The sequence below is a fragment of the Melanerpes formicivorus genome, unplaced genomic scaffold, assembly GCF_026170545.1.
Source record: "Melanerpes formicivorus ecotype bairdi unplaced genomic scaffold, bMelFor1.0.p_v2 SCAF_17, whole genome shotgun sequence".
Lineage (NCBI taxonomy): Eukaryota > Metazoa > Chordata > Aves > Piciformes > Picidae > Melanerpes > Melanerpes formicivorus.
The window spans coordinates 4614684-4629886 of record NW_027142369.1 but is presented as its reverse complement, the minus strand read 5'-3'; the positions used below and the strand labels follow the sequence as shown (position 1 = coordinate 4629886).

General features: G+C 38.6%; 1 protein-coding gene across 2 annotated transcripts in view; it reads left to right on the top strand.

The window, feature by feature from the left end:
• The window catches only part of PTPN21 (protein tyrosine phosphatase non-receptor type 21), a 44336-nt gene that overhangs the window by 22384 nt on the left and 6749 nt on the right, over window positions 1–15203 (top strand). Inside the window, exons 9-19 of one of the 2 annotated variants that reach the window (XM_068148730.1) lie at window positions 155–242; window positions 828–907; window positions 1989–2090; window positions 2727–2787; window positions 3302–3386; window positions 6518–7983; window positions 10228–10365; window positions 12852–13073; window positions 13566–13694; window positions 14016–14250; window positions 14859–15019. In XM_068148730.1, the coding sequence (XP_068004831.1) occupies window positions 155–242; window positions 828–907; window positions 1989–2090; window positions 2727–2787; window positions 3302–3386; window positions 6518–7983; window positions 10228–10365; window positions 12852–13073; window positions 13566–13694; window positions 14016–14250; window positions 14859–15019 (2767 nt within the window). The remainder of the gene's footprint in view (window positions 1–154; window positions 243–827; window positions 908–1988; window positions 2091–2726; window positions 2788–3301; window positions 3387–6517; window positions 7984–10227; window positions 10366–12851; window positions 13074–13565; window positions 13695–14015; window positions 14251–14858; window positions 15020–15203) is intronic. The other variant, XM_068148731.1, reaches the window with a different exon arrangement.

The window sequence follows — 15203 nt, the reverse complement described above, 5'->3', positions numbered from 1 at the left end:
CATTATTATTTATTGGAAACCAAATTTATCTAAATTTGATTATTTTAAATTTATTTTTTATTTAAAAAGAGCACTTGAAAGAATTTCAGGTGGAAAGCAAGACAAGTAATAAACATATTACTTGCCAGTCATGTTATATCTCTTTTGTCTCCAGATGGCATGATATTGCCAACATGTCCCACAATAAATCCTTTTTCGCATTAGAGCTGGCAAACAAAGAAGAGACAATCCAATTCCAGACTGTGAGTACATTTTTACCTTTTTTTTCTTTTTCATTAAGGCATCAATAATTAAAAACAGAATCTAAGATCTCTAATTTAACTCAAAGGATAAAACCTACTTTTTACATATTTAGCAACTTTGAACTGTATGAGTCAAAACAAGTGATACCGTCTCTGGCTAGCTTTCTACAGGAAGGTGTTAAAAGTCTGACCCTTTATGTTGGGTATGTAGACAAGTTTGGTTCCAGGTGGTCATAAACATTTTTATCCATTCCAGTAGAACTTCTAGCATGTTATTCTTACTTGGAAATCTGTGGCATTTAAAGATAAACATAGTCTTAGAGCTTTGCTGGAATGGGCCACAGTGTTCCTTGCAGAGCTAATTTTATGTGGCATCTATTGGTTGCCTTTATCAATAATAATGTTATTAGGCTAGACTGCATGTTCAGGCCCTCAAAGTACAGTTTTAGGGAAAAAATTAGTGACTGCAGTGAAGTTACATTAAAATAAATTGGTCAGTGCTGATTTAATCTTAAAAATGTTAGTAACTTGTCTGATTTGGTCTAATATGCAATTTTCTTTTAATTTTGTTAATGTTTTCTTCAGGAAGATATGGAAACAGCAAAGTACGTGTGGAGGATGTGTGTGGCTAGACATAAGTTTTACAGACTAAATAAATGCAGCCTGTAAGTAGAATACATTAACATAACTCTTGGTGCCCTTAAAGCTTCCATTGGGAAGAGAAATATTTTAGAACTGTAATGTCTTTATTGTCCTTTTTAGATGGTAGTGATTAATGACTTGGGGTCTTTTTAATAATCTTTTGTGAGAAAATACTTACCAGTTCCTCAAATACATTCTACTTAACAACAGAGGACAATATTAGTGTTTGTCCCCTATTGCTGGGTCTCAGTGTTGTTACAGACTTTGGGGCCTGCTATTGCTCGAATGTTTGTGAGCTGCTAGAATCATTGGGATTTTGCCCTGGGCTTGCATGAGTTGCTCTGAAAGGACACTCTAGAAGCCTTTAAAAGAGCGGGAAGTGTATGTGAAGCACTCCTGAAATGTGCTGGACTGACAAGTGAGAGGTATGTGGTCCTTTGGATATCCACGGAATCCATGTAGCTCATGTAGCACAGGCACAAAGTAAATTTAATACAATTCTTCAAATGAAATTTAAATGGGCTGATCGCCAACTTGTAAATCGAGGACTAGAGAGTCCACTTCTACAGCTTTCCTCAGCTGAATTATTTCAGTGAAAGAACAGAAAAATAAACCCAGTAGATATTCTGTCATAAAAGAGCTTGATTCCTAAATGTTCTGTTCCTTGTCTTTGTACATGGAAGATAGCTATGGAGATACTGGTTCAGAATGTGCTGAGGCCAGTGAGAAGGTAATGGAATATTTTGTGTCACAGAGGAGTTGCTAGTGTGTTTCATGTTAATTTACTTTATAAGAGTAAGGCTAATTTGGAATAGATCAGACCTTATAAAAACTTGTAAACCTGGAAGCCTTTTGAGGAAGATAAGAAATACAGGTAAAAGTAGTGTATTTGTGGGACTTGTGCACTGCTATCTGAATAATATCAGTTCTATAGTTCTGTAATGAATGTCAGTCTCTTTTGCCACAACATGGTTTTAAAATTGATAGTCTCTAAGGTTCCTTGTCATCTGGTCCTGCTGCTGAAAACTGTCTTATGCATGCCTGTATTACATTCTATTTTTTTTTTTTTTTAATTTTCTTAATCTGCATGTACCTTGTCTTTAGAGACTCCCTGGACTCTCCACCTGAGGAGGGCCCTCAGAAATCTTCCTTAATTCTTTCCCTTCCACGCTTTCCAATCCTTTCTCGTCCTTCACTTCCCAAAGGGTGAGCTGAAAAATCATCTTTCTTCCAGAAATCTGGCAGTTCTCGTATTTGTATTATTCTGCTGTCTTGACCTCTGTCTGGCTGCAAGATGCAGAGCATGTGTGCAGTGTAGGGTGGGGAAAAAAAGAGTTTAAGTTTTCTGAGACAACCCAAGAAATGAAGAAAATTTATGTCTGCTTGAATGCTAGAACGTATAAATGCACATGCTGTACAGTCACACTTTCGAGTTCCTGTAACATCTGGAACATTACATTCTGCATTTATGTCTGGTTGTGTAGAACAGGTAATTTACAGTATGAGAATTTATATGTGGTTCCAATTTTGAACTAGTCCTCAGTAACTCCACTGCTTTTTCTGCCCTGCTGTACTGCTTCAGGAGTGGCTGCTTTTTATGCTTCACAGAAAAGAAGCAAAGAAATAAATGAGATTTTTTTTGATCCTGCTTATGTGATTCTGTTTATACTGTGATGGTGGCTTATCCACAAAACTCTTCCCTTTGAGTAAGAATATTTAACACAGGGCATAGCTCTATGAAATGTAAAGTGATTTTAAACTGAACTTGGAGCATGATCCAAGATTTGAAATAGGTCTTGGTGGTGTAGAGAATAATTTCTCACCATAAAATTTCTTCTGTAGGCAAACGCAGCCCGTTACAGTGAATCCTGTCAGAAGGCGCTCTTCATCCAGGATGTCTATGGTAAGGAGAGCAAATAGTTTTATGGTTGCATTTTTATGGATTTAAGCTCACATTAGTTTCAGACATGAGTTTGTTTCAGTGAAATAAAATGAGCTGTGAAAAAGATGAGTCTAGGATGTGAGGAACTGTTTATGACTTGTAGAGAAAGCTGCTATGTAATATCTGAAAAAGGGAACTAAAATTATTGTAATGAAAGATACTTTGAATGCTTCTGTTCCTAGTTTTATTGCTCTGTCTCTAGGAGGCTCATCTAGGAGATTGTCCTAGACATCAGATGGCAAGACAGAGTCTTTTATTGGTGGTGTGTGGTTTTGTTTCCTTTTTAATTTTTTAATTAATGTCCTCATGGGAGAAGCTTACGTTGCAGATTTGGAGATGGTTTCAGACTAAAACTTCGTGTGTGTATTATATATATAGAATACATGATGTATTATATAGTTTAAAAAATTGTTGACTTATTTCTACATTCAGTCTTGAATCTTTAACTAACAGTAAGATGCTTGCTGTTTTTTAGCCCAAACCTCAGCCTTATATGATGCCTCCACCACCTCAGCTGCATTACAATGGTCATTATACTGAACCCTATGCATCCTCCCAAGGTAAGTTAATTAAATCCAAGGCCACACTACACAGCTTTAGAAGGTAAAATCTTTCATTCACATTTATATCTACATTATCATAGAATCAATAAGGTTGGAAAAGACCTCAGAGATCAAGTCCAACCTATCGCCCAACACCTCATGAGAGCTGAGTACATTCATAAGATGAACACAGGATAGGTTTGTACTACAATGCTGACTGAAGTGTTTGCTGCTTCTCTAGGCATACAGGCTATTGTGAAGTAGAATCATAGAAAGATTTTGGTTGGAAAGGCCCTTCAAGATCATCTAGTTCCAATCTCTCTGCCATGGGCAGGGACACCTTCTGTTAGATCAGGTGCTCAAAGCCCTATCCAACCTGGCCTTGAATGCCAGGAAAGGAGCATCAATAACTTCTCTAGGCAACCTGTTCCAGTGTCTCATCATCCTCACAGTAAGGAATGTCTTCTAATATCTCATCTAAATATCCTCTTTTTCAATTTCAAACCATTGTACCACTACACTCTGATTAAGAGTCCCTCCCCATATTTCCTGTAGGCCCCTTTAATACTGAAAGGCCACTTTAAAGTCTCCCTGGAACTTCTCCAGCCTGAAAAACTCCAACTCTCTCAGCATATCCTCACAGTGGAGGGGCTCCTGATCCCAGATCATCTTTGTGGCCCTCCTCTGGACCCGCTTGAGCTGAGGATCCTAGAGCTGACCACTCTGCTCCAGGTGGAGTCTCACAAGAACAGAGCAGAGAAATAGAATCAATCTGCTCAGCCTGCCAGCCATGCTTCTCTTGATTTGCTTTCTGGGCTGCAAGTGTGCATTGCTGGTTCGTACTCAGTTTTTCCATCAGCATCTCCAAGTCCTTTATCCTTAGGGCTGCTCTCAATCCACTCATTCCCCAGCCTATATTTGAGCTTGGGATTGCTCAGACCCAGGGGCAGGACCTTGCACTTGGCCTTGTTGAATTTCATGAGGTTCACACAGGCCCACCTCTCAAGCCTGTCAAGGTCCTTCTGAATGGCATCCCTTCCCTCCAGGATGCTGATCACATCACATGGGTTGTAGGTGTTGGCAGCTGTGACAGTTTAGCAGTCTTGCTGAGGGTGCACATAATTGGACCGTCTGTGTCACCAACAAAAAATGCTAGAGAGTAGCAATCCCAATACTGACCCCTATGGAATAACACTCATCGCTGGTCTCCACTTAAATGTTGAGCCATTGACCACAACTCTGAGAAGTGACCATCCTGTCAATTCTTTATCCTTTGAGTGGTTCATCTATCAAATTGAAGTCTCACCAATTTAGGGAAAAGGATGTTGTGCTGTACAGTGTTTAATGTTTCCCACAAGTCCAGGTTGGTGATGTCAGAATAATTTAGGTTGATAAAGAGAGACAAGATCACCAAGTCCAGCCATTAACCTAGCACAGCAAAGTCCACCACTAAATCATGTGCCTAAGCACCACATCTACATGGATTTCATATACCTTCAAGGATGGTAGCCTGTTCCAATGTTTGACAGCCCTTTTGGTGAAGAAGCTTTTCTTGATACCCAATTGAAATCTTCCCTGGTGCACCTTGAGGCCATTTCCTGCTTGTTACTAGGAAGGAGAGATCAACATACATCTTGCAACAATCTCTTTTCAGGTAATTGTAGAGAGCAGTAAGGTCTCCTCTCAGCCATCTTTTTCTCCAGACTAAATCACCTCAATTCCCCCAGATGCTTCTCTGTTACATCCACTCGTATGTGACATGAGCAAAGTTAGTTAATGATACATATACAGCAACTATGAACTGTGGTCCCTTGTGTGAGTTTAAACTGACCTATGTTGGTTTTGGTTTTTTGGTTCATGTACCAAACCTGGTATGTTACAGCATTGTGAAATCCTCCTCGATACTGATTTTAACAGTTGTAAAGAGTGACTGAGGTTTCAGCCAATTCAGAGAACTAAAAAATAAATTAAAAAAAAAAAAATTAAAGGCAGGATGCAGCAAGAGAGAAGTTTCAGAGTTCACTAGGCTACAGGTGCTGTCCTGAAGGCTTAATCTCATCTTCCACGAAGTTCCCGCAATTTCGGTAGGGACCTTCCAATGCTACAAGTGAGATGGATTAAAAAAATACTCTTAACGTCTCACTGGTAAGGAATTAAGCACATTTTCTATCTATCTAGAGTTGCACAAGTATTCATGAAGGTACAGATAGATAAATTCAAAAAGTAGCTGAATTGTTTTCAATATAGTGTTGGAATTACTGCGGGATACTTGCAGCCGCACTTGCCTGATTTTTGAACAGTTTGTTGACAAAAGGAAGATGTTGGATTGTCAGCAAATTCATGAAGTGTGGCCATTATTTTCGTGAATATCCAAAGTTTAAATTGTGAAAGACATCTAAAGCAGTGACTGAATTGTTCTCTTCTTGACCTTAGCAAATCATATATTAATGGTTAGATCGTTTTCTCTACCCATCAGAATGGGTATATGTTAGTGGTCAAACAGTACATGGTGGTTTAAATTGTCTCCAGAATTTCTGAAGAAAAGTTAATTTGGTTTTGTGTTTGGGTGGTTGGTTGTTGGTTGGGTTTTTTTGGATGTGGTTTTGTTTTCTTGTGTTTTTAAGGTCATCTGGTACTAGGGGTAGAAGAGTGAGGTTTTTTTTGGTTAGTTGGTTGTGTGGGAATCTGTTTTGATGCTTTTGTTTATTCTTTGCTTTTTTTCTTTCTTGCTGTTTAAACTGATTTCATTAGATTAGTGCAAACCCTGATGTAGATGTTCTTTCTTTCAGTTAGTGTGACTTAAGACTGATACAGATTATAACTTGGATTGAAATTTACCAAGCCTATCCTAAACAGAAGAAAACCTTTCTTAAACTGAGACAATGTTTTCCAATAGGAATTTGCATCATCTAAGGGAACATAATGAGTTATTCTGCTGTAAATATCTTAGGTATCAACTATAACAAAGCTGAGGTGTTACTTACATTGTTGTGTTTAGTTTTATTTTCATTGTTTTTTTCTCAATTCAGTACATAGCTGAGAATAACCGAGGTTTTCAAGATCTCAAACATTAGTTAGCTATGTCTTAATAAGGGGTATTTTTCTTTCATGTCTTGGATATAAAGATTGTTCTTAAACTTTACTTTCAGATAACCTCTTTGTGAGCAATCAGAATGGATACTACTGTCACTCTCAGACTAGCTTGGATAGAGCCCCTCATGACTACAGTGGTCGGATCCGCAACGGTAGTGTCTATAGTGCACACAGCACAAACTCCCTGAACAACCCACAACATTACTTGCAGCCGTCCCCCATGTCCTCTAACCCAAGCATTACTGGAAGCGATGTCCTCAGAACTGATTATGTCCCATCACATAGACACAGTGCACTAATACCACCTTCGTATCGGCCCACACCAGACTATGAAACTGTAATGAGACAACTCAACAGGGGAATGGTGCACACAGATAGGCAGAGTCATTCAATGAGAAATCTTAACATCAGCAATTCATATGCTTACAGCAGGCCTGATGCCTTAGTTTACAGTCAGCCTGAAATACGTGAACATGCTCATTTTGCTTCCCCACAATCTAACCATTATCCATTTAACCTGAACTACAGTTTTCATAGCCAATCCCCCTATCCATATCCTGCTGAAAAGCGCCCAGTTGTTGGGGCAGTCAGTGTGCCGGAGTTGACAAATGTGCAGCTCCAGGCTCAGGACTATCCAGCACCTAATATAATGAAGACCCAAGTCTATCGACCACCTCCCCCATACCCGTACCCAAGACCTGCAAATAGTACTCCGGACCTTTCCCGACACATCTACATTAGCAGCAGCAATCCAGATCTTATCACAAGGCGAGTGCACCATTCTGTCCAGACATTTCAAGAAGACAGTCTGCCTGTGGCACATTCTCTTCAGGAAGTCAGTGAACCTCTAACATCAGCACGCCATGCTCAGCTGCAGAAAAGGAACAGTATTGAAATAGCAGGCTTAACTCCCACCTTTGAAGGAATAAGAATTAAAGAGAGGACCATGTCAGCTTCTGCAGCAGATGTGGCTCTTCCAAGAATTATCTCAGAAGGGTCACAACCCAACATTCTGATGGAGAGAACAAAGCAAAAAGAAAGTGGGCAAGAAGAAAGTGTGAACTGTGATCATAAGAAAACCCTTTCAGATGCCACTATGCTGATTCATAGTAGTGAGGAAGAAGAAGAATTTGAAGAAGAAAGCAAGGCTAGTTCATGTCTTTCTCCTCTCCCTGAAGATCAAACCCAACTTTCATCTGTTATGGGTGGTTATTCTCATGATTCTGTACTGAACTACCCTTACTGCTCTGTTGCTTCATCTGCTGGCCCTTTGCATATTCTTGAGCCTAAATTGCATATTACAGAGACAGAAAAAAGAATGAAAGATATGAGCCCTCTTCATTTACTAGTAGACAGCCAGGTACAGAGAAGAGGAGAAGGACTGCTTACTCCATCGATGTCAGAATCTGATCTTACAACATCAGGGAGATACAGAGTAAGGAAAGATTCAGTAAAGAAGAGACCTGTGTCTGATCTTTTGTCTGGGAAGAAGAATATTGTGGAAGGCCTTCCCCCGCTAGGTGTAAGTGGATACTGTTCCTCTTGGTTTGGGTTGTCTTGCAGTGGGAGTTGTGTGGGTTTTTTCTTTAAAGTTTGGAGTTTTTAAATCAACTTGCAATGCTTTTAAAACATGCAATTTAAAAGCTACCATAAGCTTGACCTTTATTTGTCTGTTTTTCCCTGATTAGCTTTGTTTAGCTTTTATCTGCTTCTCTGCCATGTGTTTGTATTGTCCTCCCTCACAAATTCAGCTGTGCCACCTCCACCTGGTAACCTGGCTAGCAACTGTAGAATGAGCTAATGTAAAGTCAGTTCTAGATACCAAATTCTGCCCTAGCTGTCCTTATCTGGAACAGACACAAATCTTTCCATTCCAGTAGGAGCTTTCTTATCTTCCTTTCACTGAAAAATAAGACGTAGCTGAATGTTTACTTTTTAAAGTACTTGCTTTGTTTTTCTGATGTGAGGAGGGAGACCTGATGCATTCGGCAATAAATTCTTCCCTTGCATTCACTTCTTTCCTCCACCCCTTCTCCTTTTCATATCCTTGCCCTTTTCCTTACTCTTACTCTTCAAGCTGTTTTTATCCCAATAAGGTATTTCTTACTGGCTATGTTTCTTTCTCATACTGCAATCTTACAAAGCCATAAATAGTGAACAACTGCACATTTCACCTTCCCTGTAATTCTCACCTCATAAAAATATGATCTGTGTGGGACTGTACAATTTCACCACTCATTTTGCTTTAAACTTTTGGTCAGATTTCTGTACCCTGTGACATACTTCAGATGCATGTTTTGCATGTAAAAATTGATCATTGCTAATTTTACCTGCCAGAGTTAGTATCAGATAGTTTTCTGGACAAACTGGGCTGCAATGGAATTACTTTGTAAGTGCTGCTGTGGTAAATGTTAGAGATGTTGCTGCAAAAGCTAACATATGTGAAATCTGCATCTAAGTAATTACGGCTCTCACAGGCTTTTTTTTGTCTGTCAGACTTGATATAGGTGGGGTTGATTGCAATGAAATTAACTCACTTCAGTTTGTATTACATTTTTGTATGATTTTCTAAATCTCCTCCCTCCTGTTATGTAGATACAGGGAAAAAAGGTGGTAACTTTCTCCTTGTGTTAGTCACTCAGTATTTTGTCCTCTGAAAGAGACATTTTCAGCCACTGATGAGTCTACAAAAATTGAAAATCATACCTTGCCTTTTTCTTCCTTTTATACTGAATTCCATTTACATTCCTATGTAAATGTTCAAGTCAGCCACTGAAATTACATTGTTTAAAAGGTTCAGTAAATTACATTCTAGTTTAATAATATTTAAGAGTTCCATTGCATAATACAGATTATTACCTTTTTATATTTGATATTGGGATGAATAGTCTGGTTAAAAAAAATATATGGCTCCAGCTACTGTTTGTACATTTTGCTCTTCAATGAACTCTTACTGTTGTGTTTGTATTCACTTTTAAATGTGGTCTCATCCTCCTAGATTTGTTTCTTGTTATTTACTACCATTTACTTTTGAAAGCAGTGGTTGTCATTCAAGCAGCATATACACTCACATTTTCAGTGTAATTATGTTGACAAGCAAGCTTAGCAACTGCAAGAATGATGCATTTTTCCCTTAGAATTTAAGAAGAATAATTTGAATGTATACTTTCATAAAAAATGCCCTTGAGCATTTCTCTCAACTAATGTCACAAGTGGTAACTTTATAATTTAGATTCATGGTCTGGTTCAGGGCTCAGATCTGTCTTCAGTTCCGTGTTCATGTTTTGTATGTGCAGTTTGTTGGAAACTTAGTTAAACATTTAACTGTATTCAAATGTTTTAGAGGTATGAGCTCATTGTTGTGCCTGCTTGTGGTGAAGAGAAATGCCTGCAAAACTGAGTAGTCTAGTAAGGAATAATCTTTATGTATTTTGTGGTTGGAAAGTGGTTTCAAATCTGTCCAAGAATGTTAATTATCCAGAGTTGTCACCTCAGTTGTGAGCTTTGTAGGGAACAATATTTGTCATTCTTATGCAGTTTCATTAACCTGTCTGGAATGAAGACAGACTTGTGTTGTGTCCTTGGAGGAATGTAGTCCCACCACCCTAATCTCTCACTGCAGTGCTTATCAAAAGAAACAAAATCAGAGCTGTTTGCAGAAGGGGTCAGAAAAGTATCCTTTGCTTAATTGAACTAATCTGGTTTCTGCTTTATAACTTCATTGGCTGTTTAAGAATATTTACAAGTTTTGTTTTTTCTTTTCTAGGGCATGAAAAAGAACAAAAATGATGCAAAAAAAATAGGGCCTCTGAAGCTAGCTGCCCTAAATGGACTAGCTTTGACCAGAATGCCTCTGCCAGATGAGGGAAAGGAAGAATCAACAAGAGCAACTAATGATGAACGGGTATGTTGGAGTTTTTTATGCATGATTTCTCTGTTACACTGGTGAGTCTTAAAAACGTGTGTGAATGGTGCTTTATGTTGACATTAAAATGCTTCAGTTTCAAAGCAATTTGAATCCCGAGAATAGAAACAAAATTAAGAAGCTTCTAATTGATGTCATCACTACAAGTATTGGGTATAATTCAGATTTTTCCTTAAGACTGAAGATGACAGTGGTTCAGGTTATAGACCAAGCAAATTAACTAGTATCTACTGATAACATTTTTGTGCCAAGTCTTTCTGATATTTGAGTTTTCTGGACTGAAAATGGATGAAAATTAAAACTCTGAGTGTGAGATTGAAATGAGTTGTAATTATTTGTAACTCATGTTTTTTTTTTTTAAATAAATTTTGTAGTTAAATTGCATCCCCAGCGTGCAGGTTGTGTTTCTGTGTTTTTCTCAGGTGGATGTCTGAAAATATAGATAGATGGAACTTTTGTGATCTGCAGAAATTTTAAATGTGGTAGAAGATCTGAGATCACTGAGAGGACATCAGATTCTAAAATTTGAGGACCCTTCCTTGGGAAATAAAAGACTCTGTCTGCTTGTGTCATAGTAAACAACATCAGTAGACATACTTCAGCCTGCCCCATGTATCATTAAATAGGTGCAGGAAAATGAAATACAGTCTCTATATGCAGCCTGGGACGGGCTGCTTGGATCAGTGCTGTCATCACACAACTGACCAGGGAGTAGCTAGACACACCAAGGTCTGTGGTGACTATTGTACATTCTGCAACTAGTGATCCTCCTAGAATCTGTTTCTGAGCATGGTTGGGCATCCTCACCTTCTTCAGACCCCCCTAACTCCATTTGTTGATGGTCACTGGGCAGTGTTTAGAACCTGAAAGAACAGTCCTGCTTGCACCAGATGCGGTTTTAAGGGGCAGGCCATGATAGAAACTCAGTCACACGGTGGAAATTCAGTCTTGGAGTTTGAAGGCTTGGATCGAGATCTATAGGAGGGATTGACTGTTCTGTTTTAACATAGTTGAAGTTCTTTTTGAACTACATTATATATATATATATGTACTCCTTAAAGAAGCTAAAGAACAAAGATTAACGTATTATTGAGATACAGTTCTGCATTTAGTACCTGTGTTGGTTATTTTGGTTTATGTCCATAATCTCTTCCTGGATTGATCTTTGTTGAATTCAACCATATTATTATTCACCTAGTTTTGCCTAGAGTGTTGAGGTAAAAGAAGTGTCTGTGATATCAACTGATGAAAGAGATGTCACTATGCTTTCTCTTCAGGCAGTTGTGCAGAGGCAGAGTAGATACCATGAAACGAGGTAATTCCTAAAACAGTTCAGAAGAGGCAGTGCAAAGTAGACGTGGTACAAAGGAAATCCAGCCTGCAGATATTTTAGAAGACAACTTTCAGGTCGATTCAGTGCTTGTTTCATGTTATCATTAGTTTAAATGAGGGAATTTAGGCTAAAGGTAATAAAGGTGTTTGTACAGTTGATGTATTGATGTGCAAATTGCCTGTGATTGAGGTTTTACGCTTTCCTCTGCAACATTTGGCAAGGGTTACTTGATACAAGACACTTTTCTGACTTGATACCACTGAGCAGTTGGTGTGAGAGGCTGGGGACATGTGACATAGATGAAATTTTCTGGCTGAAATCTTACATATTATTCCTCTAATTATTGTTGGCAAAGAGATGCTGAAATTCCAGAAGTGTCTTATGATTTAGAAAGAATTTGGTTTCGCAAGAATAAATTGGCAGGGCAGGGAGAGAGGGAGCAGCTTATTAAATAAACCATATTGAATTATACCAGAAAAAAAAAATATTCTAAGTTTATACCTCAGCTGCAGCTACAGGTTCTAAAAAGGCTTTGCTGTTGTATGAAAAGTTGAATGTCTTTAGCTTCGGAAAACAGAATATTGGCAGTGAATTACTAGCTTGACTGATGCAAGTGTTTTGTTTGACACTTTCAGAGGTTTATTTCCTCCATCCAAATCAGAAAGTTGACTTAATATTTTTAATGTTTCTACTACAAGATTTAAGGAGACCTTATCACATGATGTAATCTAACATGCTATTTGAGCAGAAGGATTAATAAGTATTTCTTCTTCAAATATGGTTTGTAGTATAGTGTAGCTATCTAGTTAGGCCAAACATTTATTTGCCTAACTAAGTTTTTTTTAATAAAAACAATGAAGTAATTTTTCCTTTCACCAGTGGTATCCACAGTTTTTTTGTGACTTGATGAATTATCACAGGTTTCTTAGTTTTCACTTGAACAAAATTTCTGCTGGTTAGGTTTGCTTCTGATTTATTCTGGTATGTTTGTGGAAACATTAATAGCTGGAAAAGGATCGAAAAATTATGTGGGAGAGGAAAACACATACATTTTATCCTTCCTGAACGCCCTGTTAAAATAGGCTTGCCTTAGAATGTGACTTTGTATGGTTATGTGTGCGCTGTCTTGCAGTGTAAAGTTCTGGAGCAGCGGCTGGAGCAGGGAATGGTGTTCACTGAATACGAGCGCATTCAGAAAAAAAGACTTAGGGATGGGGAGTGCTCAATAGCCCGGCTTCCCGAGAATGCTGAAAGAAACCGCTTCCAGGATGTCCTTCCTTACGATGATACCAGAGTAGAGCTAGTCCCCACCAAAGAAAATAACACGGGTTACATCAATGCATCTCATATCAAGGTGAGAAAAACGCTGTTGGAGAAATACTTTTCAGTCCATTTTGTAACTTATAAATGGGTTATTTTTTTGGTTTGGTCAGATGAGAGAGAATCCCTCCATCTCTCTCTCTTTTTCTGCAGAGGTTTCTCTGGGGAAAGAAGGAACCTATTTTTCCTCATTACATGGAATAATGGAGGGCTAATTATTGAAGAGGTCTGCATTTCAATTCTGCATTGATCTTCTGTCTCCTTTCTCTGTCTTGCCTTTCTGTGGCTTGGTACTAACAAAAGATACGTCAGATGTTCCCATCATTAAGAAGACAAATAGCTTTGTAACAAATCAGGATCCTTTGTGTTGCTTATGGTATTTTTGAACTTCAGTGATAATTCTTACTGCATTTTCCTCTTGTGTTTGTTGTGGTTTTTTTTCTTCTCAGTTTGTGAATCTTCAAGTAGCTGGCCTAAGAAAAGAGAGTTTTCAATAATTACTAATCTAATACCTTTCTTTTTACAGATCTCTGTTGGTGGCATAGAATGGGATTATATTGCCACACAGGGCCCTTTGCAGAATACATGTCAGGATTTCTGGCAGATGATCTGGGAACAAGGCATTGCCATTATAGCTATGGTGACGGCAGAGGAAGTGAGTATAAACTGAGTCAGGTTTCTCCCCCAAGTTCCACGGTGATTTTTTTTTTTCTATAATCTGTGAGAGGAAGGGGATCTTTGCTCCAGCGATCAAAGAGAAATTTCTAGTGTCTCCTTTGCCATTCTATCTTGCTTTCCTTGGCAGAAAGATGTAAATTTGAAAACTTCCTGCTGGAAGGTTGGTTCAATTGGTGTACTCAGTGAGACACCGTAAGACTGTAGTAGTACATACTAGAGGAGAAGTACAGTTGGTACAGGAGCATTAATTATATGAGTGTCCTTATGTTTCTTGTTAAGCAAATGTTTTACTTTTCAGGAAAGTGGACGAGAAAAAAGCTTCAGATACTGGCCACGCCTTGGTTCAAGACACAACACTGTAACATATGGAAGGTTTAAGATTACCACACGGTTCCGTACTGACTCAGGCTGCTATGCAACTACGGGTTTGAAGATTAAACATCTTCTCACAGGACAGGAAAGAACAGTTTGGCATCTGCAGTATACTGACTGGCCAGAACATGGCTGTCCAGAGGATTTAAAGGGATTTCTCTGTAAGTAGTTTTTAACAGCTTTGGTTTGAGGGTGTGTTTTTATTGTTTTAATACCTCCTAAAATGGCTGCTATATGTGAATTAGCTTTTGATAAGTACACCATGCATTTTGTGTAAAAGGTTTCTGTACAGCAACAAGAGATACTGAATTTTATTTTTGGTGGGAATATACCTGCCAGTTTGTTAAAGTGACTAGCCTGGATGCATTCTTGTGTGGCCTTCCCTAGGTGATCCTACTTTGGAGGGGGTATTTGACTAGATTGTATCTACAGATCCTTTCCAACCCCTGACATTCTATGATTCATGCAGATCAAAACATCATTGCATCACATACCACACATTTGAGTATGTTCCAGCAATAGCAAGGTGGCTGTGAGCTGTCTTTGTTGGGGAATAGGGGAACAAGGCAAGGAAAGCCTTACAGAAGTTAGACGACCTTTATAGATCTGTATTGCTTTGGGATACGACTTGTGATTTATACAGTATGTTATTTTCCTGTGGGGTGTCTTTTGTTAAATTACTACTTTCCTGGTGGACACACAGGGTAATAGCATGGTTTATGGGGCTTCATCTCTTAAATTTGTTATTTTATCTTGTTGAACTTAATAGCGTACTTGGAAGAGATACAGTCAGTGCGGCGCCATACAAACAGCACTGCGGATCCTAAGAGCTCAAATCCTCCTGTCCTGGTACATTGCAGTGCAGGTGTAGGACGAACAGGAGTGGTCATCTTGTCAGAGGTCATGATCTCTTGCTTGGAGCACAATGAGGTGATCGCTTTCTTTCTCGTGCTTTAATTTGTTAGATGCCTATATTCAAGAACATGCTTTGAGTTTGTTATTAAATGCTTTGTTGTTCATTGTAGTGTCTCAGTAGAGGACAAAAGCAGTAGTTTAATAGAATAAAACCTGGTCCTATTAGCTTTTAGCCAGAAGTGAACAGTTATTAGAGTGT